The sequence below is a fragment of the Rana temporaria genome, chromosome 1 (assembly GCF_905171775.1).
Source record: "Rana temporaria chromosome 1, aRanTem1.1, whole genome shotgun sequence".
Classification (NCBI taxonomy): domain Eukaryota; kingdom Metazoa; phylum Chordata; class Amphibia; order Anura; family Ranidae; genus Rana; species Rana temporaria.
Genome location: NC_053489.1, coordinates 60,205,922 through 60,232,732, shown reverse-complemented (window position 1 = coordinate 60,232,732; position 26,811 = coordinate 60,205,922). Strand labels below are relative to the sequence as shown.

The following is a 26,811-nucleotide window of genomic DNA, read 5'->3' as shown; positions in this document are numbered from 1 at the left end:
AAAACATCAGGGACAGACTGATATTCTGCAAAAGGTACAGGGATTGGACTGCTGAGGACTGGGGGGGAAAGTAATTTTCTCTAATGAATCTCCTTTCCGATTTATTGGGGGATCCAGAAAAAAAAAACTTGTCCGGAGAAGAAAAGGCGAGCGCTACCATCAGTCCTGTGTTATGACAACAGTAAAGTATCCTGAGACTATTCATGTGTGGGGTTGCTTTTCAGCCATGGGAGCGGGCTAACCCACAATTTTGTCTAAGAACACAGCCATGAATAAAGAATGGTACATCCTCTGAGCGCAACTTATCCCAACTATCCAAGAACCGTTTGGTGACAAACAATGCCTTTTCCAGCATGATGGAGCACCTTTCCATAAGGCAAAATTGATAGTTAAGTGGCTTGGCAAACAAAACATCAAAATTTTGGGTCCATGGCCAGGAAACACCCCAGACCTTAATCCCATAGAGAACTTGGAGTCAATCCTCAATAGACAGGTGAACAAAAAAAAAAACTCACAAATTCTGACAAACTCCAAGCATTGATTATGAAAGAATGGACTGCCATTAGTCAGGATGTGGGCCAGAAGTTGATTGACAGCATACCAGGGCGAATTGCAGAGGTCTTGAAAAAGAAGGGTCAACACTGCAAATATTGATTCTTTCCATAAACTTAAAAAACATTTAACATTAGATTGGGCCTAATTACGGGAAGCAGAATCAGGTGTTTTGTTTAAAATCAATGCAGTACTTACCGTTCTAGAGATAGATGTTCTCCGCCGCTTCCGGGTATGGTCTTCGGGACTGGGCGTTCCTATTTGATTGACAGCCTTCCGACGGTCGCATACAGCGCGTCACGAGTTGCCGAACGTCGGTGCGGCTCTATACGGCGCCTGCACACCAACATTCGGCTACTTTCGGAAACTGGTGACGCGCTGTATGCGACGGTCGGAAGGCTGACAATCAAATAGGAACGCCCAGTCCAGCAGCCCATACCCGGAAGCCATGGAGAACATCTCTCTCTAAAACGGTAAGTACTGCATTGATTTTAAACAAAACACCCGATTCTGCTTCCCGTAATTAGGCCCAATCTATTAAAAATAGATTTTTTGGGTGAACCTCCACTTTAATGTAATTGGCAATAAAAGGTTTTGACACTTCTACTTCAGTATACCATAGTAACATCTGACAAAAAGGATCTAAAAACACTGAAGCAGCAGATTGTGAAAATTAATATTTGGGTCAGCCTCAAAACTTACGTCCAGGTAGGTGTGTGATCATAAATGATGGGAAGTAAAAAACGTTCACTGATGCAAAGAAGAGCCATTACCATGTTAACCTTTGACTTGGAAAATGGATTTGATTTGTCCACTTGGCTAAAACAATTCACTTTTTTTTTTTTTTTTTTTTATTCCTTTTCAGACTAACAGGGACATCTATTTAGGTAATAATGAGCGATTTTCAAAAGCACCCCTGGAAAAGCCCTATACCGCCTGATCCTTGCCTTGTTGTCACTGTGGGTCCTTAAATCCAAACAAAATTGGCCCATTTGGCAACCTTAATGAATCAGAAAAAGAATCCAAGAAGCAAAATATTTCCTTATGATATGCTTGCTGAAAAATCAACATAAGATAAAAAAAAAAATCAGCTCGCTAATTACTTATTATGTATAAAAGTTTATATGCAACGCTATTTAAATGATTCAGTCTTTTTCGAGAAGGGAAAGATGAAATGGAACCCTTCACCAACTTCAGTGTGTGTAAGAAAGCACACTACACCCAGTGAGTATCCAATCTGTTTACCAGAAGGAAGAGATAGATAGGCATGTAGTAATCAATCACAGGGAATCACAGCAGACGATGATGGCAAATATAAAGATGATCCAATCATAGAATACACTTGTAACAGGCACTGCTCACATTAGGTCACCAGATTCACGAACTCCAGTTGTAGAGTGAGTATGGTCATCCGATCAGTAGGTAAACGGCACCCTACCTTCAGTGTGAATTGTCCTTTCACTGATGTGCCCTTTTGCCAAAATCACATCTCTCCCTCTCTCCTAGAATCTTCCACCAACCCGTAAAGTTAGCAGAGTCCAGCTTCATATGATTTGGCAGTTTTCAACACGCAAGCAGCACTCAGACAGGTGTCCTCTCTCAAACTCCTACTACTCAACATACAGCCCTAAGAGCTTCCTGTCTCAAGTGACTTATTACTGTATGCAAAAACGCCCAAAATTATCCCTACACTGAAAGAAACAGGACCCCCCATTAGAGGTGGCATTCCATGCCGGGATTAGGGATGTCAAACTAATGGAGACCCTCATGGTTGTGACGCCATTATACCTTTGACAGGCATAAGCAAGTGTGGGAACCCTGGCATGCCTAGAAAGATCAGCCGTTGCCCCAGATGTAACACAGAAATAGGCACATTCTGGCATATGGTATGGGCCTGTCCTAAAATCCAAAACTACTGGCAACACGTAGCGGGAAAACTGAGCAAACTAATGGGGACTCCAGTGCCAAAGGAAGCAATTGTGCTCCTGCAGAGCTACTTAGGGGAGGTTGAGAGGGGATAGGCATGCTAAACTTTGCGTTACTTTCTCACTATTCTATGCCAGGAGGGAGATATTGATCAACTGGAAGTCAGCCGAACCCCCTACACGAAAGCCTGGCAGAAGGCGGTTGATTCAGTAATTCCCCTGTACAAGCTCACATACAAGAACATGGAATTCCCGGCAAAATTTGATAAGGTGTGGGCTGCATGGATGGACACAAGTGGGTAAGGAGCAAATTATGGATCCCCCCCCTATTTCTGGATGGGGGTTAACCAGCCCACCCCCCTTCTCACCGGGTGGTGCCCGACCATACCAAATAACTAATTTAATACACAGGCTAGGCAGTTGATGGCGAGTATCCCAAGGTCAACGTGGACCGGACCTAAATGAGAATATTCTTGGGATTTATCTCCGGTTGAGAAATGGTAGAAATTGCATTTTGTATGGATTGGTAAGATGCTCAATGCGGATATTTCAACCTGATACTGTAACGAAGCAATATTTGAATGTCGGATGCTGACTTTATTGTAATACTGATTTGTTCAAGAAAAACGTTTGTTAAAAGAAAGATCACTCTGTGATAAACTGGATGATGTTCGAGGTGGTGAGCTGGTTATCTCCTTTGTACTGTATATTTTCTTTTCTTACGTTCTTCTGGTTTACATTGGTTCTATTTTTCAGCATTTAAAAATACCTGCACTGTTGTATGCTTCAGGAAGCATGACTCTTAAAAGTAAAGGGTTTGGTGGTTTCCCCATACTCTCATATTGGCGTCTCAAGACCAGTGGATGAGATTTAGGAACTTCTTTGCAAGTTCACAGAAATCAAAAGATAAATAGATCTTCGCTAGATCTTCGCTGACCAACAGATAAAACTCTCTGAGCCAAATACACCTGCACCAATAACCAGTAACATGTGCAGAGCAGCATTGGTACAGAAATTCATGCGTAAGGCCTCGTACACACGATAGGTTAGCCAGAGGACAACGGTCTGATGGACCGTTTTCATCGGTCAAAACCGATCGTGTGTGGGCCCCATAGGTTATTTAACCTTGGGTTAAAAAAAAGCCAACTTGCTTTAAAAATTAACCTATGGATTCCTAACCGATAGGTCAAAACCGATCATTAGTAGGCACGACCAATCGGTTAAAAAACCCACACATGCTCAGAATCAAGTCGACGCATGCTTGGAAGCATTGAACTTCGTTTTTTTCAGCACGTCGTTGTGTTTTACGTCACCGCGTTCTGACGCGATCGGTTCATTAACCGATGGTGTGTGGGCGCGACGGACCATCAGTCAGCTTCATCGGTTAACCGATGACAACGGTCCTTCGGACCGTTCTCATCGGATGGACTGATCGTGTGTACGAGGCCTTAGACATGAAAAAATAAAATTCGTTGCAGGGGGAACATCACTCTGCTCTCTCACTTGTTGAACCCCAAGTGATGCTCATGCCCAGTTCTTCCGTCAGAGAATTTCAGAAGCCTGATGGCCAAACCAATTTATTTTGTAATAATTAAACAGGTTTTTATTTCAGTATGTATTTCAACTTTCAGCTGTCTATACAGCACTTGAGGACCACAAGCTGAGTGTTACAGTTCGGAAACATATTAGGCTGATGAATCCATGAAAGTGGAGAGAATGCATTTTAATCAAAATGAAAGTCAAAATAAATATCATCCCTAGCTCCCTCATCGCCTCTTCCCACGGCCGCCCCCAAGACCTCTCCAGCCCCTCTAGCATCCTCTGGAACTCCCTACCCCAATTTGTCTGGCTAACTCCTATGCTGCCTGCTGTGTTTAAGAGATGGAGATTAACTTTTGGTGAAGGGTATTATGCTACTGACAGAGGAGTGCTGTGAACACAACAGAAGGCTGAAAATAGAGCCACCGTGAATGTGATAGGCATACGATACCTAATTAGCAGTATTGCATGTTTAGACTGTAAGTAGCAGTTTAGGTATCTTATTTAATGTGGCTCTCAATTACATGACTATTAGGATTGTGTACAGTTGCTATGCATAAAGAGACCATAAGATGAGTAGAAAATAGATGGCTAATATTACAAGTCTACTTAAAGAGAACCTACCATGCAACGCCACAAATATTTCACTACAGAGTGAATACAAAGAAGTAAAAACTCTACAGCAGTGTGCAGTTATTGTCATCCTGTATACAGTACATTCAATTGTATATGTTACAAAAAAGATTTAAAATGTATAAATGTATACATTTAAATGCAGACAGATCTGTCCAGCAAAAGTGACAGCTGGGACAAACCATATAACACTTGAATGAGCAGTTCAGCGTACATTCAATAGAAGGCTGCGACCAGGCAGGTAAGTGTGCCCACTCACAATTTTATTTATTTTTTCAATTTAGGTTTAGTTCAGTTTTGAAAAAGCGATACATGGAGCTAGCCTTTAAAAAGTGATACTAAATTTTTTTTTATTAAAATAATATGTTATGCTTACCTGCTCTGTGCAATGGTACTGCACAGATCAGCCCCAAACCTCTTCTTCTAAGGTCCCTGGCCGCAGTTCTTGGCTCCTCCTCTTCTTTGTGTGCCTCCATAGCAAGCCGCTCGCTATGGGGGTACACAGTGCATTACACAGTACACAGTGCATTCCCGCTTCTGAGCTGTGTGTGCATCTACATCATCAAATGATGAAGGGGATGTCGGCATCTGCACAACATTCTTGTTTGCCCCTCCCCACCCCTAAGTATTAGTTTGCAATAAATCACCTCTAATGTTGGGTGTCCTATGTGAATGCTGCTGTAATATTATTATTAATTATTTATTTATTACAGGTACTTATATAGTGCCGACATTTTACACAGTATCTCACAAACGTGAGTACACCCCTCACATTTTTGTAAATATTTTGTTATATCTTTTTATGTGATAACACTGAAGAAATGACACTTTACTACAATGTAAAGTAGTGAGTGTACAGCTTGTATAACAGTGTAAATAACTCAACACACAGCCATTCATGTGTAAACCGCTGGCAACAAACGTGAGTACACCCCTAAGTGAAAATGTCCAAATTGGGCCCAATTAGACATTTTACCTCCCCGGTGTCATGTGACTCATTAGTGTTACAAGGTCTCAGGTGTGAATGGGGAGCAGGTGTGTTAAAATTGGTGTTATTGCTCTCACTCTCTCATACCGGTCACTGGAAGTTCAACATGGCACCCTAATGGCAAAGAACTCTCTAAGGATCTGAAAAAAAGAATTGTTGCTCTACATAAAGATGGCATAGGCAATAGGATTGCCAATACCCTGAAACTGAGCTGCAGCACGGTGGCCAAGACCATACAGCGGTCTAACAGGACATGTTCCACTCAGAACAGGCCTTGCCATGGTCGACCAAAGAAGCCCGTCAGTGCTCAGACCATACGCCGCACACACTGCATCAAATTGGTCTGCATGGCTGTCTTTCCAGAAGGAAACATCTTCTGCAGATGAAACACAAGAAAGCCTAAGACAAGCAGACTAAGGACATGGACTAATGGAACCATGTCCTGTGGTCTAATGAGACCAAGATTAACTCATTTGGTTCAGAGCTTCAGATGGTGTCAAGCATGTGTGGTGGCAAACAGATGAGGAGTACAAAAACAAGACAACACTGTGTCTTGCCTACAGTCAAGCATGGTGGTGGGAGTGTCAGTGTCTGGAGCTGCATGAGTGTTGCCAGGAATTGGGATCTATAATTCATTGAGGGAATCAAGAATTTCAACATGTAATGTGACATACTGAAGCAGAGCATGATCCCCTCCCTTTGGAGACTGGGCCGCAGGGCAGTATTCCAACATAACGACCACAAACACACCTTCAAGATGACCACTGCCTTGCTAAAGAAGCTGAGGGTAAAGCTGATGGACTGGTCAAGCATGTCTCCAGACCTAAATCCTATTGAGCATCTGTGGGGCATCCATGATGTCACCATGGAGGAATGGAAAAGGACGCAAGTGGCAACCTGTGAAGCTCTGGTGAACTCCATGCACTAGAGGGTTAAGGCAGTGCTGGAAAATAATGGTGGCCACACAAAACATTGACACTTTAAGCCCAATTTGGATATTTTCACTTAGGGGTGTACTTACTTTTGTTGCTAGCAGCTTAGACTATAATGGCTGTGTGTTGAGTTATTTTGAGGGGACAGCAAATTTACACTGTTATACAAGCTGTACACTCACTACTTTACATTGTAGCAAAGTGTCATTTCTTTAGTGTTGCTGCCACATGAAAAGATATAATACAATATTTACAATATATACACACACACACACACACACACACACATAGTACAGACCAAAAGTTTGGACACACCTTCTCATTCAAAGACTTTTCTTTATTTTCATGACTATGAAAATTGTAGATTCACACACTGAAGGCATCAAAACTATGAATTAACACATGTGAAATTATACATAACAAAAAAGTGTGAAACAACTGAAAATATATTTCATATTCTAGGTTCTTCAAAGTAGCCACCTTTTGCAGCAGACACATCTCTAGAACTGTTAAGAGGAGACTGTGTGAATCAGGCCTTCATGGTAGAATATCTGCTAGGAAACCACTGCTAAAGAAAGGCAACAAGCAGAAGAGACATGTTTGGGCTAAAGAACACAAGGAATGGACATTAGACCAGTGGAAATCTGTGCTTTGGTCTGATGAGTCCAAACTTGAGATCTTTGGTTCCAACCCCCGTGTCTTTGTGCGATGCAGAAAAAGTGAACGAATGGACTCTACATGCCTGGTTCCCACCGTGAAGCATGGAGGAGGAGGTGTGATGGTGTGGGGGTGCTTTGCTGGTGACACGGTTGGGGATTTATTCAAAATTGAAGGCATACTGAACCAGCATGGCTACCACAGCATCTTGCAGCGGCATGCTATTCCATCCGGTTTGCGTTTAGTTGGACCATCATTTATTTTTCAACAGGACAATGACCCCAAACACACCTCCAGGCTTTGTAAGGGCTATTTGACAAAGATGTGATGGGGTGATGGGGTGCTGCGCCAGGTGACTACCTCTTGAAGCTCATCAAGAGAATGCCAAGAGTGTGCCAAGCAGTAATCAAAGCAAAAGGTGGCTACTTTGAAGAACCTAGAATATGAAATATATTTTAAGTTGTTTCACACTTTTTTGTTGTGTATAATTCCACATGTGTTCATTCATAGTTTTGAAGCCTTCAGTGTGAATCTACAATTTTCATAATTTTGGCATTTATATTGAAATCTATATTGAAAATATGACTAATCATGCCAAGAAACTGTCTTATTTAAGGCTAGTGATCACATGAAGCCATTTATTATCACATTGTTTTTTGGCTCCTTTTAAAATCATTATAAAAACAGAAATAACCCAAATGGCCCTGATCAAAAGTTTACATACCCTGGAATGTTTGGCCTTGGTACAGACACCGAAGGTGGGACACACAAGTTAAAATATTAAAAAGGTTCATTTCCCACATGTGTGGCTTTTTAAATCACAATTAGTGCCTGTGCATAAATAGTCAAAAAGTTTGTTAGGTCTCACATGGATGCAATAAGCAGGCTAGATACTAAGCCATGGGGAGCAACAAATAACAGTCAAAAGACCTGTGTAACAAGGTGATGAAACTTTACAAAAGATGAAAAAGGATATAAAAAGATATCCAAAGCCTTGAATATGCCAGTCTGTACTGTGCAATCATTTAACAAAAAGTGGAAAATTTAGGGATCTCTTGATACCAAGCCAAGTTTAGGTAGATCAAGAAAGATTTCAGCCACAACTGCCATTGGTGCAGTTTTATATACTGTGTGTGTGTGTGTGTGTGTGTGTGTGTGTGTGTGTGTGTGTGTGTGTGTGTGTGTGTGTGTGTGTGTATGTGTGTGTGTATATATATATACATATATACATACATACATACATACATACATACATACATACATACACACATACACACACACACACACACATATATACACATATACACACACATATACAGGGAGTGCAGAATTGTTAGGCAAGTTGTATTTTTGAGGATTAAATTTTATTTTTGAACAACCATGTTCTCAATGAACCCAAAAAACTCATTAATATCAAAGCTGAATATTTTTGGAAGTAGTTTTTAGTTTGTTTTTAGTTTTAGCTATTTTAGGGTGATATCTGTGTGTGCAGGTGACTATTACTGTGCATAATTATTAGGCAACTTAACAAAAAAAAAATATATACCCATTTCAATTATTTATTTTTACCAGTGAAACCAATATAACATCTGAACATTCACAAATATACATTTCTGACATTCAAAAACAAAACAAAAACAAATCAGTGACCAATATAGCCACCTTTCTTTGCAAGGACACTGAAAAGCCTGCCATCCATGGATTCTGTCAGTGTTTTGATCTGTTCACCATCAACATTGCGTGCAGCAGCAACCACAGCCTCCCAGACACTGTTCAGAGAGGTGTACTGTTTTCCCTCCTTGTAAATCTCACATTTGATGATGGACCACAGGTTCTCAATGGGGTTCAGATCAGGTGAACAAGGAGGCCATGTCATTAGTTTTTCTTCTTTTATACCCTTTCTTGTCAGTCACGCTGTGGAGTACTTGGACACGTGTGATGGAGCATTGTCCTGCATGAAAATCATGTTTTTCTTGAAGGATACAGACTTCTTCCTGTACCACTGCTTGAAGAAGGTGTCTTCCAGAAACTGGCAGTAGGACTGGGAGTTGAGCTTGACTCCATCCTCAATCCGAAAAGGCCCCACAAGCTCATCTTTGATGATACCAGCCCAAACCAATACTCCACCTCCACCTTGCTGGCGTCTGAGTCGGACTGGAGCTCTCTGCCCTTTACCAATCCAGCCACGGGCCCATCAAGACTCACTCTCATTTCAGCAGTCCATAAAACCTTAGAAAAATCATTCTTGAGATATTTCTTGGCCCAGTCTTGACGTTTTAGCTTGTGTGTCTTGTTCAGTGGTGGTCGTCTTTCAGCCTTTCTTACCTTGGCCATGTCTCTGAGTATTGCACACCTTGTGCTTTTGGGCACTCCAGTGATGTTGCAGCTCTGAAATATGGCCAAACTGGTGGCAAGTGGCATCTTGGCAGCTGCACGCTTGACTTTTCTCAGTTCATGGGCAGTTATTTTGCGCCTTGGTTTTTCCACACGCTTCTTGCGACCCTGTTGACTATTTTGAATGAAACGCTTGATTGTTCGATGATCACGCTTCAGAAGCTTTGCAATTTTAAGAGTGCTGCATCCCTCTGCAAGATATCTCACTATTTTTGACTTTTCTGAGCCTGTCAAGTCCTTCTTTTGACCCATTTTGCCAAAGGAAAGGAAGTTGCCTAATAATTATGCACACCTGATATAGGGTGTTGATGTCATTAGACCACACCCCTTCTCATTACAGAGATGTACATCACCTAATATGCTTAATTGGTAGTAGGCTTTCGAGCCTATACAGCTTGGAGTAAGACAACATGCATAAAGAGGATGATGTGGTCAAAATACTCATTTGCCTAATAATTCTGCACTGCCTGTATATACACACACACACACACACACACACATATATACACATACATACATTGGGGATCGTTAGCTCTAATGGTAGATGCATTTTCAAGTGATTAATGAAAGTCAGGAACTATATTTTAAAAGAGCCTGGTTGGCAAACAAAAAAAGGTGGGGTTCTTCTCCAGGAAAAATACAACAAACGTAAATGCTAGCCCATCTGGCTCTCTATTGAGCAGTACCTCTTCTCTTTTCATGGGTCTTCAGTGCCAACGGGTACACTCGAACGCACACAGCTCATTAGGTCTTAGTCCTCAGGCCGCTTACGGTCTCTTGCAGACAATCATGTTCTGGCTGCCTCCTGAAGCCCCTCTGACTCCTGGAGAGGAATGGAGGTCCTACTGACACCCAATGCACGGACCCCCAGTCCTGTCTGTTGGGTAGAGATGTCTCCAACTGGGAGCCATGAGGTATACCTATACTTTCATTATAAGGGCTGTGCTTACCTGAGCACACACCCTGCTGGTCTACAAAACCTAGGACACGGTTGGAGATTCTGTCCCACTCAAGACACTATGGAATCTCCCAACTTCCAGGTATACCAAAACCTGGAGAAAGCTGCAAAATAAGTTTTCTCCACTCCATAGCTACACTCTGTAGCCCTGCACTGAGCCACACTCAGTGTCTTTTAATTAACCCAAATTTGCAGCGTCTCCTCCTGTCAAAATATATATTATATGATAGTACATTCACATCAGTCCCTGCCCTCAAGGGGCTTACAGTCCAAGGCCCCTAACTCACATTCATACATACTAGGATCAATTTAGACCAGAGACAATTAACCTACCAACATGTCTTTGGAGTGTGGTAGGAAACCAGATTATCCGAAGGAGACCCATGCAGGCACAGGAACCCTAGTGCTACTATGCAAAAGTGCCAACCACTTAGCCACTGTGCTGCCCCATTAGTAAAACTATTATATGCAATCATGGCCAAAAATGTTGGCACCCCCAAAAAAATTCCAGGAAATCAAGTATTTCTCTCGGAAAAGTATTGCAGCAACACGTTTTACTATACACATGTTAATTCCCTTTGTGTGTATTGGAACAAAACAAAAAAAAAGGGAGGAAAAAAGAAAATTGGACATAATGTCACACAAAACTCCAAAAATGGGCTGGTCAAAATTCTTGGCACCCTTAACTTAATATTTGGTTGCACACCCTTTGGAAAAAATAACTGAAATCAGTCGCTTGGTATAATCATCAATAAGCTTCTTACACCTCTCACCCGGAAATTTTGGACCACTCTGCCTTTGCAAACTGCTCCAGGTCTCTCATTGAAAGGGTGCCTTTTCCCAACAACAATTTTACGATCTCACTACAGGTGTTCAATGGGATTTAGATCTGGACTCATTGCTGGCCACTTTAGAACTCTCCAGCGCTTTGTTGCCATCCATTTCTGGGTGCTTTTTGACGCATGTTTGGGGTTATTGTCCTGCTGGAAGACCCAAGATCTCAGACGCAAACCCAGCTTTCTGACACTGGGCTCTACAGTGCGACCCAAAATCCTTTGGTAATCCTTAGATTTCATGATGTCTTGCACACATTCAAGTTTTCGGTAAACGGTAGAATGATGTGCTTTACCAAAAAGCTCTATCTTGGTCTCATCTGTCCACAAGACGTTTTCCCAGAAGAATTTTGGCTTACTTAAGTACATTTTGGCAAACTGTAGTCTTGCTTTTTTATGTCTCTGTGTCAGCAGTGGGGTCCTCCTGGGTCTCCTGCCAGGACATTTCATTTTAAATGTCGACGGATAGTTCGCACTGACACTGATGCTCCCTGAGCCTGCAGGACAGCTTGAATTTCTTTGGAACTTGTTTGGGGCTGCTTATCCACCATCCGGACTATCCTGCGTTGCAACCTTTCATCAATTTTTCTCTTCGGTTCAAGCCCAGAGAGATTAGCTACAATGCCATGGGTTGCAAACTTCTTGATAATGTTGCGCACTGTGGACAAAGGCAAATCTATATCTCTGGCGATGGACTTGTAACCTTGAGATTGTTGATATTTTTCCACAATTTTGGTTCTCAAGTCCTCAGACAGTTCTCTTCTCCTCTTTCTGTTGTTCATGCTTAGTGTGGCACACACAGACACACAATGCAAAGACTAATGGCTCTTGAAAGTAGTGTACACACGATCCGAATATCGGACGAAAACGATTGTTCGATGAAGAATCGTACGATTTTCAGATCGTGTGTACACTACTTTCAAGAGCCGATCACGACAGTTCATCCGATATTATTCGATCGGACATGCACGAAATTTTTCCGCGTACGATGTCAGATCGTACGATTTTCGTTTAGTCAGTACAGTTGTCGTCCGAAAATACAATACAAATACATTACAACACAACACATGACATCACTTCCGATTATTTTTTTCGGTCGTACGAGAATTTGTGACTTTAATAACCTATTTCATTTTACTTGCGACTATAAAGCGAAAAAAGTCGTACGATCCGTCGTACGATATTCGGATCGTGTGTATGGGCCATAAGTGAACTTCTCTCCTTTTTATCTGCTTTCAGGTGTGATTTTTATATTGCTCACACCTGTTACTTGCCCCAGGTGAGTTTAAAGGAGCATCACATGCTTGAAACAATCTTATTTATCCACAATTTTGAAAGGGTGCCAAGTATTTTGACCAGCCTATTTTTGGAGTTTTGTGTGAGATTATGTCCAATTTGCCTTTTTTCCTCCCGTTTTTTGTTTTATTCCAATACACACAAAGGGAATAAACATGTGTATAGCAAAACATGTGTTACTGCAATACTTTTCTGTGAGAAATACTTGATTTTCGGGAAAAATGTCTGGGGTGCCAACAATTTCGGCCATGACTGTATACACTATATTGGAACCAATACCTTGATCCAATAACCATGAAACATGTAGCTGCTTAATGTCTAAAAACAGGATGAGAGGTGTGGATGTTGTAGAACTACACTGTAATAGCCACATAATCCCATCCATTGTATTAGTAAGGTTCCATAGGTGTTAATCCTTTAATTTACATTGTTAACGGTGTGAATTGGGTTCCAATGGCCAGGGTAGAGATGATAAAAAAGGCATAATATGTGGAGGACAGATGCCCTTGAAGGCCCCCACCCCAGTTGAATGTGATTAAGGACTACTAGCTATTCCTTGACTTAGGTAAATGAGAACCTTCACAGGCATAAAACGCAGGGAAGGTTTCCCTGTGTTCAGTCCATACAATAAGCAGACGCATAAGGTGCGCCTACATCTCTTTGATCATTTCTAAATTGTGTTTTCAACTTCTTCCAGGTAGTTTAGATATCAGTCTTGCTCTCTAACAGCAAATGCATTTATATCAATTGGAAGTTCTTTAATATATAGCTGGAAGGCAAACATCATGTGGGTGCTTTAAAATAAACAAGCTCTTCAGAGAGCTAATAAAGTTAATGACCCAAACCCAGGGGAGGTGACCCCATGCCTTGAAGCATTACTTATAAAGTCTGAGAATCATTTAATTTGCCTCCGCTAAGAGAGATAAACATTGCCCCTTATCTTATCGGCAACACATTAGCTTTATCAGCATGCAGGCGAATTCATGTGTGCATCATTTCCTAGAACTGGACGCAGCTTTAAAGGATTACTTTCGCTCTGTGATTCAATTTTGCAATCTTGGAGAAAAAAAAATGTACACTTATCAGCATTGAAGGGAAAAAAACAAAAAACAGGATTGCTTAAAAGTCTGGGAGAAGAGGGCAATGCAGTTCAAAGCAAGAACTGAAGTTGTATATACACCTGTGAACATCGATCAGACCCGCTTGGAATTACTGTCAGTGATGCCTACATAGGGTGCACTGCTTTCTAATTACCATAACTACATGAAAGTATTTTCCAAAACATAAAAAGCCAGGAGAAATGAGGAAAAGATCTGGTCCAGAACAGTAAAATATCGACATTCACATGGGTGATTTGGGCTGTGTGCTTCCAAGAATTAGCCTAAAGCTGAGGCAGGTGTGCACGCGCTTGTGATCAGTCGTGGCCAGCATCCTGTACAAATCAATGGCAGACTGATGGGCACCACGGCTGTTCACATGTAACCACACATCCAAGCAACTACACGCCATTAGGCTATATTCACATCTGACCATAGCAAGGCGTTGTGTTTTGTGTCATGTTTTTTTAGGCGCAACAGTAAATTTACTTGAATTGGCTGTCTGCTGCGTGACCAACACTCCAAAGATACTCAAGTACCACATTTTGGCACTGTGCCAAACGTGTTTGATGAAGCATGTTTTGTTGTGCAGAAACCCCACAAGACACATGACTGCTACCCGTGTTTGGGGCATTGCGTTTCTCTCAGTTACATGCAAGACACCCGTGCATAGGTGCCGCAAATTTATGACAATTCTTGGCAGCACACTGCCCAACTTAGCTGTGTGAATGAGGCCTACAAGTATGTCAGGGCAAAATAGATAATATTTTTTTATATTTGTGTGTGTGTGTGTATATATATATATATATATATATATATATATATATATATATACACACACACACACACACACACACACACACACACACACACACACACACACACACACACAGCGTAAGTGTACAGATGCGCCGTCGTATCTATGCGCCTTATTCTCCATACTAGATACGCCTGAATTCTGCCTTAATACGACCGACGTAAGTCTCCTACGCCGTCGTATCTTGGGTGCATATTTACGCTGGCCGCTAGGGGCGCTTCCATTGATTTACGCGTCGAATATGTAAATGAGCGAGATACGCCGATTCACGAATGTACTTGCGCCCGTCGCAGTAAGCTACGCCGTTTACGTAAGGCGTATGTCCGGCATAAAGATAAAACACCTCTATAGGTTGCACAGCCAATGCAAAGGTATGGACGATGGAACAGCCGTCGGATTTTACGTCGTTTACGTAAGTCGTACGTAAATGGGGCTGGGCGTAGGTTATGTTCTGAGCATGCGCCGCTCGTTCGGGAATTCATTTACATGGGGTCACGGCTAATTTTAATACAACACGCCCACTACCTTCCTAATTTGAATTAGGCGGGCTTACGCCGGCTCATTTACGCTACGCCGCCGTAACTTAGGGAGCAAGTGCTTTGTGAATACTGGTCTTGCCTCTCTATGTTACGTCGGCGTAGCGCATATGAGCTGCGCTACGCCCGCTCAAACATACACTGCTGTCTGTGAATCTGGCTCCATGACTTCATATTTGTTGGCCAAACTCTTGTTGGCAATTACAGAGGTCAGACGTTTCTTGCAGTTGGCCACCAGGTTTGCACACATCTCCGGAGGGATTTTGTCCCACTCCTCTTTGCAGATCCTCTCCAAGTCATTAGGGTTTCGAGGCAGACGCTTGGTAACTCAAACCTTCAGCTCCCATCCACATATTCTCCATGGGATTAAAGTCTTGCGACTGGCTAGGCCACTTCAGGACCTTAATGTGCTTCTTCACTTCTTTGTTGCTTTGGCCGTGTGTTTTGGGTCATGGTCATGCTGGAATAGCCACCCACAACCCATTTTAAATGACCTGGCTAAGGAAAGGAGGTTCTCACCCAAGATTTGACAGTACATGGCCCCGTCCATCATCCCTTTGATGTGGCGAAGTTGTCCTGTCCCCTTAGCAGAAAAACACCCACAAAGCAGAATGTTTCCACCTCCATGTTTGACAGTGGGGATGGCTTTCTTGGGGTCATAGGCAGCATTTTTCCTCCTCCAAACACGGCGTGTTGAGGTGATGCCAAATAACTTGATTTTGGTCTCATCTGACCACAACACTTTCATCCAGTTCTCTTCTGATTCATTCAGATGTTCATTAGCAAACTTCAGATGGGCCTATACATGTGCTTTCTTTAGCAGGGGGACATAGCAGGTGCTGCAGGATTTTAGTCCTTCACAGCGTAGTGTGTTACCAATTGTTTTCTTGGCGACGATGGTCCCAGCTGCCTTGAGATCATTGACAAGATTCTCCCATGTAGTTCTGGGCTGATATCTCACCATTCTCATGAGAATTGAAACTCCACAAGGTGAGATCTTGCATTGAGTCCCAGACTGAGGGAGATTGACAGTTATTTTGTGTTGCTTCCATTTGCAAATAATCACACCAACTGTTGTCACCCTCTCACGAAGCTGCTTTGTGATGGCCTTGTAGCACATTCCAGCCTTGTGTAGGTCTACAATCTTGTCCCCAACATCCTTGGACAGCTCTTTGGTCTTGGCCATGGTAGAGAGATTGCAATCTGATTGATTACTTGCTTCTGTGGACAGGTGTCTTTTATACAGGTAACAAGCTGAGATTAGAAGCACTTCCTTTAAGAGTGCTCCTAATCTCAGCTCGTTGCCTGTACAGAAGACACCTGGGAGACAGAAATCTTGCCGATTGATAGGGGATCAAATACTTATTTCACTCACTAAAATGCAAATCAATTTATAACTTTTTTTTAAATGCATTTTTCAGATAGCTCATCTTCCCTATGTTTTGTCCCTTTAAATACACTAAATACAGAAAAATACCTTATGATCTGCCAGAAATATAAAATAAACCAACAGGGGTTTTTAACCTTTTCTTACTCTACCCAAAACTGAAAAGAAATTAAAATTAAAACATAAAAAATGTTTTGGCTATACATACATTTTAGTATTTATGCACATGGATGTACAGTAACTGCAGGCGTATGGCCATACAGCATAAAATAGGCCTGCATTTGTGACACACCTAAGGCCCAAGCTACTTACAAAAAAATGCTGTACGCAGGTACACGTGTGTAAGCGCTGGTACCAATTTATTACAGGTACTTATATAGTGCCGTCAATTTATGCAGCACTTTACATATGTGCTATACATTCACACAAGTCCCTGCCCTTAAGGAGCTTACAATGGAAGGTACCCAATTCACATTCATATGTACTAGGGCATATTAGACAGGAGCCAATTAACCTACCAGCCATAGGTGTGCGCAGCCTATTGCATTAGGGTGTGCACCCCAAAGCCCAAACACACACTATCGATCACTCACATCACGATGTTCATTCAGAAAGGGAAGGGGCTGATAAATTACATATTTACTGGCCCCTTCCCCACTTCTAAAACATCCCAAGAGCAACAGCTGATAAGAGAGGAGGGAAGCTGGCTGTGCTGCGGGGAGCCAGGGCAGTAGGGGGAATGTGTGCTTCACAGGGTGATTAGGGTGTGCCTGGGCACATCTGGCACACCCTGTGCGCACGCCTATGCTACCAGCATGTCTTTGAAGTGTGGAAGGAAACCAGAGTACCCGAAGGAAACCCACGGAGGAAAAGGGAGAAAATGCTAACTCTATGTACAGATATGGTCATGCTTCAGATTCGAACCAACGACCCTAGTGCTGGCAGGTAGAAGTGCTAACCACTCCTGCCTCCATTTACCCGTGCATGTACATTTACATATTTTCCCAAATGCTTCGGGGGAAAATATACCCATTCACCTGCACATGCAATACACAAGTACCAGTGTTTACACACCTATACCCACATAAGGCATATTTTGTAATTTACGCCTATGGGCAGTATTACATAGCAGCTGGGGCTCCTGGGAGCTTAAAAGTACAGGTGTATTGCCAAACATAAATATGTCCATGAACATAAACTCTTAACAAGCAGAGGTAGCTTGTGAAACTGTCAGCAACACAACCTAGTAGTCCATGCTCTATTGTCCAACGATCCATGGTCTAGAACGCCATTCTTCCCGGATACTCTAAAGACTGAAGATAAATAAGTGCACTTGCTCAGGCCCGTCACATAAAGTGGAACAAAATTAAATCCCGGCAACAAAGCTGTTAACCACTAAGAGAAAACAATTACTAGCTCTTTGAAGCCTGAAATGTCTTGACAGGCCAACAGAAAAGAACTCAATGGTAAGTTATGGCACACGGTCGGTTTAGTGACCCTAATGAAAGGAGTAAATGGCTTGAGATGCACTTGAGTGAGTCCATGTCATGACCCCGTGTAGGACACATCTTGACAACACCTCAGCCATACACAGACAAGCTATTTCCAGTGTAAAAACCTGCATTTCCTCTTAATGACCTGATGATCACAGGCATGAAAGGTATTTAGGGAAGGATTAGGCCAAAAAGAAAAACGTAGAAAACAGTCATAACCGACAAATAAACTGGCAGTAAATGAAACACTTAAATCTGGCCTTTCGGACATGGCCGGCCGCTCCTATTGTAAGAGGAGCCCGGACATCTTCAAACAAGAATGCAGGCTGCATTTCTGGAATCTAAAGTTACACCAGTGATGGATGTGAAGCGGAGACTGTTAATGGAGAGGTAAAGAGAAACAGATTTCATGATGAGATTTTTTATATATATTGCCAAGCCAAAGCATCAGAAATATTTATAAAGTGAAATAATCACCTGCCTGCTTGCTCCAATATTTAAAGACTAAGCGCACGTGAAATGACAACCTCCATACGGTCTCAGAAGCAAAATATTTAAACAAGATTTCGTGCCTATGGATCAAATCTCAGCCAGTCCCTGCTGAACCTGGCGAGATTCAATCCATCTATGCAGGTTGTATTATTATTAATTTACAGGATTTATATAGCGCCCTGCTTGTTAGAGCTATAGGGGCAGATCTACAGAGCGAGTACGCCGGCGTATCTACTGATACGCCGGCATACTTTCAAATTTCCCGCGTCGTATCTTCGGTTTAGAATCCTCAAACCAAGATACGACGGCATCTGGGTTAGATCCGACAGGCGTATGGCTTCGTACGCCTTCGGAATCTTAGATGCAATACTTCGGCGTCCGCTGGGTGGAGTTCTCGTTGTTTTCCGCGTCGAGTATGCAAATGAGCTATTTCCGACGATCCACGAATGTACGCGCGGCCGTCGCATTCTCTTACGTCGTCTGTAGTTGGCTTTTTCTGGCGTATAGTTAAAGCTGGTGTTTTGCGGCGTATAGTTAGACTTGCCATGTTAAGTATGGCCGTCGTTCCCGCGTTTATTTTGAATTTTTCTTTTTTTTTTTGCGCAAGTCGTCGGGATGGACGTAATTCACGTCTATGTTAAAAAAAAATGGACGTCCTTGCAACGTCATTTAGCGCAATGCACGTCGGAAAAATTTAGGGACGGCGCATGCGCAGTTCATTCGGCGCGGGGACGCGCTTCATTTAAATGAAACGCCCCCTAATCGCCAATTCGAATTCCGCGCCGTTACGCTGCTTGAGATGCACTACGTCGCCGTAACTTACGGCGCAAATTCTTCCAGGATTCGATTTAAAGCCAGGTAAGGTACGGCGGCGTAGCGTATCTCGGATACGATGCGCCGGGGCAGATCTTTGTGGATGTGTTCACACAGTCCACTTCCTGGCGGGCTCTGCACGGCGCTGCGCTAACTACAGCCACTGAGACATTTCACGATTTCTGCAGCCGAGCATCGGGACAATGTCTCCCTGCCTGTGATTAGCGCAGCGACATGCAAACTTCCTGGCGGGCTCTGCATGTGGACTGTGCGAACACACTGGAGCTCATCCCTAATGTCAAGTACATCTCTGCATTTCACTCGGTGGTACACCTGGGTTCTGTTGTAAGCAGCATTCTTCCCACTGACCAAAAATGTAGGAAGCATTCTTCCCACTGACCAAAAATGTAAGAAACTTCCTTCCCACTGACCAAAAATGTAAGGAGCATTCATCCCACTGACCAAAAATGTAGGGATCATTCTTCGAACTGACCAAAAATGTAGGGAGAATTCTTCCTACTGACCAAAAATGTAGAGAGCATTCTTCCCACTGACCAAAAATGTAGGGAGCATTCTTCCCACTGACCAAAAATGTAAGGAGCATTCTTCCCACTGACCAAAAATGTAGGGAGCATTCTTCCTACTGACCAAAAACGTAGGGAGCAGTCTACCTACTAACCAAAAACGTAGGGAGCAGTCTACCTACTAACCAAAAATGTAAGGAGCATTTTCCCCACTGACCATCACTGTAAGGTGCATTGTTGTCACTGACCATCAGTGTAATGGTGTCTTTATCCCACTGACCACCAATCTAAGGGGGTCCTTCTACTCTGATCACATCAGGAAGTCATAGCCAACTCCCATGTCCAAAATGGCAGCACCAGGGGTCTGAACAAAGAATCGGTTCTGGGGCAGACAGCACTGGACCCCATAAGCTGATAAGTACCTGTTTGTTAAAAGGTCAGCAGCTACAGTATTTGTAGCTGCTAATCTTCAACTTTTAAGAACAGGAGAGCAGTTCCTCTTTAAAGTGGAGGTTCACCCGGAAATGTTAACTTTTAACATTAGATTGATGCTCATTTTGTCAAGGGGAATCGGGTAGTTTTTTTTAAAAACGAAGCAGTACTTACCGTTTTAGAGAGCGATCTTCTCCGCCGCTTCCGGGTATGGGCTGCGGGACTGGGCGTTCCTACTTGATTGACAGTCTTCCGACAGGCTTCCGACGGTCGCATCTATCACGTCACGATTTTCCGAAAGTAGCCGAACGTCGGTGCGCAGGCGCCGTATAGAGCCGCACCGACGTTCGGCTTCTTTCTGCTACTCGTGGCGCGATAGATGCGACCGTCGGAAGCCTGTCGGAAGACTGTCAATCAAATAGGAACGCCCAGTCCCGAAGACCATACCCGGAATCGGCGGAGAAGATCTCTCTCTAAAACGGTAAGTACTGCTTCGTTTTTAAAAAAACTACCCGATTCCCCTTGACAAAATGAGCATGAATCTAATGTTAAAAATTGTTTTTCGGGTGAACTCCCGCTTTAATGTATATTTAGACTTTATTAAGACAAAGCCACACATAAAAGGAGCTAAGAACTTGAGAGTGCGTGGATGTGGATACAAGAAGTTTACTAATTAATCAACTGAAATTCATGCAAAAATGATCAGAGAACAAGGGTCTCTATTTGGACAGTGCCGCTACATCCTTTTGCACCCTCTAGTATTGGAAAACATCAGCGAACATCTTCTGGTAAACCTCAGAAGTGTTGGAACAGGTGAAAAAAAAAACATTGTGAACATTCAAATACTATACCACAAATATCAGTCTGGGATGGAATAAATATCAATTTTCATTTAACCCAAGCTTTACAGTCAAACTACACCTTTTAGTCAAATCTACAATTTAGGCATTATCTTATAAATGTACTCCTAAACATTGTTACTCCAACTTGTTGTTGTCAGAGGGGAACTGCTGATTCTGATATGTAAAGAAATCCCAGCTGTGCCTACAAAATACCAATATAACAACTTGCAGCAGTCACAGATACAATAAACATGCAAAAACATCATAGGCAGCCGAGTCTATTGCTAGAAGCCCACGAAAATGTCATAGCATGTGGTCACATAAGAAGAAAAAAAGACTTACCCATCATTGGAGCAGGTTAGAAACTCATCCTTAATTTTTGGATGCCAGCACCCCCCATTAAGCATAGCACAATGTCCCTGGAATAAAGAAGTAATATCATAATGGGGTTAATAAAACAACCGATATAGCAGGCAGCAAACATTAGGAAATTAGGTATTACATCTGCCCATTTTAAACGTCAGCTGAAAGCGTTGTTGGCTATACAATGTTTTCATGCATTTTTCATATAAAAAGCTTCATCACAGGTGATGTCCATCATCAAAATGTTTATTTTATGTGCAAGTAAAAAATCATATACAATATTATTGTTCCTTTAACCACTTCCATACAGGGCATTTTCACCCCCTTCCTGCCCAGACCAATTTTTAGTTTTGAGCACTGTCGCACTTTGAATGACAATTGCGCGGTCGTGTGACGTGGCTCCCAAACAAAATTGACGCCCTTTTTTCCCCACAAATGGAGCTTTATTTTGGTGGTATTTGATCACCTCTGCGTTTTTTATTTTTTGCGCTATAAACAAAAAAAAAGAGCGACAATTTTGAAAAAAACACAATCTCTCTTACTTTTTCATTTAATAAATATCATAATTTTTTTTTAAAAAAAAACATTTATTTTCCTCAGTTTAGGCCGATACGTATTCTACATATTTCTGGCAAAAAAAAAAAAAATTGCAATAAGCTTATTTGATCGGTTTGCGCAAAAGTTCTAGCATCTACAAAATAGGGAATAGAATTATGGCATTTATGGCGGCGATCTGCGATTTTTTTTATTGTGACCGTGACATTGCGGCGGACACATCGGACACTTTTCACACGTTTTTGGGACCATTCACATTTACACAGCGATTAGTGCTATAAAACTGCACTGATTACTGTGTAAATGTGACTGGCAGGGAAGGGGTTAACACTAGGGGCGCTAAAGGAGTTAAAAATGTTCCTTAAAGTGTGTTCTAACTGTAGGGAGAGGGGGACTCACAAGGGGAGGAGACCGATGTGTGCTCCTCTGTACTGGGAACACACATCTGTCTCCTAACCGGTGACAGGACATGGATCTGTGTGTTTACACACACAGATTTATGGTCCTGCCGTGATTGCGGGCCATCGCAGCCGCCGGGCACCGGGTCCCGAGCAATGCGGCTGGGTGCGCGTGCGCGCCCCCTAGACGCCCGAGCAAGCTAGGACGTCATATGACGTCCAGTGTGAAGGACAGAGGGTTCCCGGCGACGTCATTTTACTATGACTCGGTAGGGAACAGGTTAAAACAATTTTTTTCCAAGTAAGCCTCATTTTTTTTTAAATTAGAATTAAAAATAAAATTGTCAATAAACTCACATTATTAAAAACTGTCTGTAAATGCTGTTTATACTGAGTCACTATGGGGTTAATCATCAGTCTTCTGCAATAAACCTGATTGTTCACTGTCCCTCCCTCCTTGTCTGTGTCCCCACTGCAGCCTCAGATTATGTAGACCAGCCTTTTATATATCCACTGAGCATGCTCCAGTTTCAGTTCCCTTCTCCTTATCTGTGCAGGCCACATGACTATGAAGTCACACATGTGAGCGTATAGACTTTAAATAAATGACAGCACACCCCCTCCTCCTTCCTCCATTCCCACTTAACAGCTCTACACCATGGGGACAGGATATTTACATGTTGAAAGAGGGAGGCTTCTTCTCCCTGTAGTTCAAAACACATATACAAACAATAGAAACAGGCTGGAGAGGAATGAAACCATGATTGGTAGAACCTCCACCTAGATGGCCCACACCATGTTTTTGCACACAAATAAGATTTGGGTTCAAATGTCTATTTGTATGATTTAGAACATTTGTTTGATATTAATCATATATTTTTCCACTGTATTCCAAAGGCGGTTTATTTTATTTTTATTTATTTTTTTAAATGTGACTGGACCCACCGACGTTTCCCTGCAGAGGGCTGAGGAAGAGCTGGGTCATGTGACAGCTATTATGATTATTATTATATAAACAGAGTGCCATCATCCACATACATAAAGCAAAGGGATCATGTAAATTAAACAGTGTGGGCTAGATTCAGGTAGCTGCGCTTGATCTTACGGTGGCTCGGCGTATCGCATTTACGCTACGCCGCCGCAACTTACAGGAGCAAGTGCAGTATTCACAAAGCACTTGCTACGTAAGTTGCGGCAGCGTAGCGTAAATGAGGCTGGCGTAGGCGCGCGTAATTCAAATGTGGAAGGGGGGCGTGTTTTATGTAAATCTATGATGACCTGACGTGATTGACGTGCGCCGTCCGTGTACATATACCAGTGTGCATTGCTCCCAAGTACGCCGCAACGACGTATTGGTTTCGAAGTGAACGTAAATTAAGTCCAGCCCTATTCGTGGACGACTTACGCAAACAACGTAAAAAATTCAAAAATCGAAGCGGGAACGATGTCCATACTTAACATTGCGTGCGCCTCATAGACGCAGGAGCAACGCTACGCCGTAAAAAGCCTTACGCAAACTACGAAAAAAACTACCGCCAGGCGCATGTACGTTTGTGAATCGGCGTATCTAGGTAATTTGCATACTCTACGCCGAAAACAACGAAAGCGCCACCTAGCGGCCAGCGTGAGAATGCACCCTAAGATACGACGGCGTAAGAGAATTACGCCAGTCGGATCTTAGGCCAATGTCGGCGTATCTTGCTTTCTGAATACAGAAAGAAGATACGCCGGCGCAGATTTGAATTTACGCGGCGTATCAATAGATACGCCGGCGTAAATTCTTTCTGAATCTACCCCTGTGTGTTTAGTATCACTTAGTGTACAACTACTAAAAAACTATGGTAGCTGTAGAATAGATAAAACCTAGTCACTGAGAATTGTACCCCTTGTTCAAGACTCTTTAGTACAGTTTGCAAGAAGAGGAGCAGTGCGGCACCCATAGCTAGTCACAGGACTAATACCATGGGTGCCGCTCTTGTGTTATCAATACACTTCTATGCCAAAGCAAAGGGTCCTTTGTGGCCAAACCCTTCATCTTTGCCATCAAAGCATGTCACATGACGATGGACTGTACATTGCAAGGAAATCCACAATCGCTCAGACAGATGGACAGAAAGCTCCAATATACAATGGATATAAAAAGTCTACACACCCCTATTAAAATTTTAGATTTCTGTAATGTAAAAAAATTAGACAAATATATTTCAGAACTTTTCCCACCTTTAATGTGACCTATAAACTGTACAACACAGTTAAACAGCAAACTGAAGTAAAAATATAACAACTAAAATAATATGGTTGCATAAATGTGCACATCCTAAAACTAATAATTTGTTGAAGCACCTTTTGATTTTTTGGGAATGAGTCTATTAGCATGGAATATCTTGACTTACTTGGTAATATTTACACACTCTTCTTCGCAAAAACAGTCCAGATTGCAAGGACATCTCCTGTGCACAGCCCACTTCTAATTTATTATCGCTGTTTTCTAGCTGGTCTAAAAGCACTTTTGATGTAAAGGCACAATTTTTGGTTGCTATGGACAATCTCCAGTTTCCAGGCAGAAAGAACAGTTTTTATTATATAAAACTGCATGCAGGACACTGGCCAGACCACTAGGTACAAAGGGTGTGAGTATTTGTTTCATAAAGTACTGCAATCTGTAAGATTACCGTATACTGTATGTGTATTGTGTTTCACTTTTTGAATTTGGCGCCGAACTCCGTCCCCGTGCGTCGTAACATCACAGGGAATGGAACTCGGCACTGTGAATCGAGCGAGGAAAGTATAGGGCCATGGAGTACTACGAGGAACCAGTGGGGGTACTTGCAGTAGAAAATCTGTGCGGTGCAGGTAGTACTTCCATACTTGGCGCAGGTCTAATTCAGCCAGCAGGTGGGCCCAAGCATGGCCATGGTTGTCTGTAGGTGGCGCCAGTGCAGCATCCACACTTCGGTTTAGCTCCCACTTCCAGTCACCAGGTGGGATGACAGAGCTTGAGCTGTAGAGCCTTTGCTTGGGTTGGACAGCCAGGCATAGTGCATAGGCAATGTGTCACTGTGCACCAACAAGCTAGAGGAACCAGAGGAACTGGGTGGACAAGCAGAGAACTCAGCCAAAGAAAACGGGAGAAGGGACCCAATCAGGTAATCTTTAAAGGGCTTCACGATTTCTAATGGCAGCCCTGACAGGGCCTTGCAGGCACTCTCCCGAGTCCTGTATTCGGCATCTATAGCTGCCAACTACAGGACACGGCCCCGGCCCTCACGTCATTGGAGTTGATTGACAGCACCGCAAGCCAATGGCTGCGCTGCTATCAATCTATCCAATGAAGAGCCGAGAAGCCAGCGCGTTTACAATGCAAGACTTTCGAGGGCTCAGGTAAGTAAACGGGGGGGGGGGGGGGCCGGGGGCCTATAAGCATCGGACGTTTTTTCACCTTAATAGGATGCATTAAAGCGGTGTTTCACCCTAAAAAACAACTTTACAGCATCTCATTCAGAATAGTAGCGCGAGCTACAGTATGCCTTTATATTTTTTTTTGGCCCCGTACTCACTGTTTAATAGCGTAGTAAAATTTCAGACTCCCCGCGGGGAATGGGCGTTCCTATTCAGAGGGCTCGTGATTGACGGCCGGCTATGGCGCGTCACGAAAATAGCCGGAGTAGGTCTCGGCTCTTCCCGGCGCTATACGGCGCCTGCGCACAGACATTGGAGCTGACTGCGCAGGCGCCGTGAAGAGCAAACACCTATTTCCATGAAGCGTGATGCGCCATAGCCGGCCGTCAATCACGAGCCCTCTGAATAGGAACGCCCATTCCCCGGAAACTTTCGTACGCGATTACACAGTGAGTACGGCGCCAAAAAAATATATAAAGGCATACTGTAGCTCACGCTACTATGCTGAATGAGATGCTAGAAAAAAATTTTTTTTAGGGAGAACCACTGCTTTAAGGTGAAAAAAGGGAAGCTTTACAACCCCTTTTAAATCATCCTATCCCCAAGCAACTTAAATGTACCTTTCCTTCGCTCTGCTGTGAAAAAGCCAAAAGGATAAACCCATTATTTCTGGTTATGATGGAACATATGGCAGAGGGGGCAATCAGCTTGGTCCCACAGAGACTCCATAGTCCTGTGTTCGTTACAACTCCAGCAACTTGTCGCCTACACGTGGTTCCCTGGCTATTGGCATGTGGATATGAGTTGAGCTGAAAGTGTACCTGTTGCTTTGCCCTGTGTGTAATTTATACAATGGTGATCGAACTGTATTATGTTTGCAAAAATACTATGAAAACCAGAATTTCATTCCACAAACGTTTGGTGCCCATTTACAAAACTGCACAATTCTGTGCCAG

The 26,811-nt window shown here is 42.8% G+C and overlaps 1 protein-coding gene across 2 annotated transcripts in view; it reads right to left on the bottom strand.

Moving 5' to 3' along the window:
• The window catches only part of WDR70 (WD repeat domain 70), a 422,360-nt gene that overhangs the window by 293,035 nt on the left and 102,514 nt on the right, over window positions 1–26,811 (bottom strand). For both annotated transcript variants that reach the window (XM_040338525.1, XM_040338517.1), the window contains exon 9: window positions 21,483–21,559. In XM_040338525.1, coding sequence (XP_040194459.1) covers window positions 21,483–21,559 — 77 coding nt within the window. The remainder of the gene's footprint in view (window positions 1–21,482; window positions 21,560–26,811) is intronic.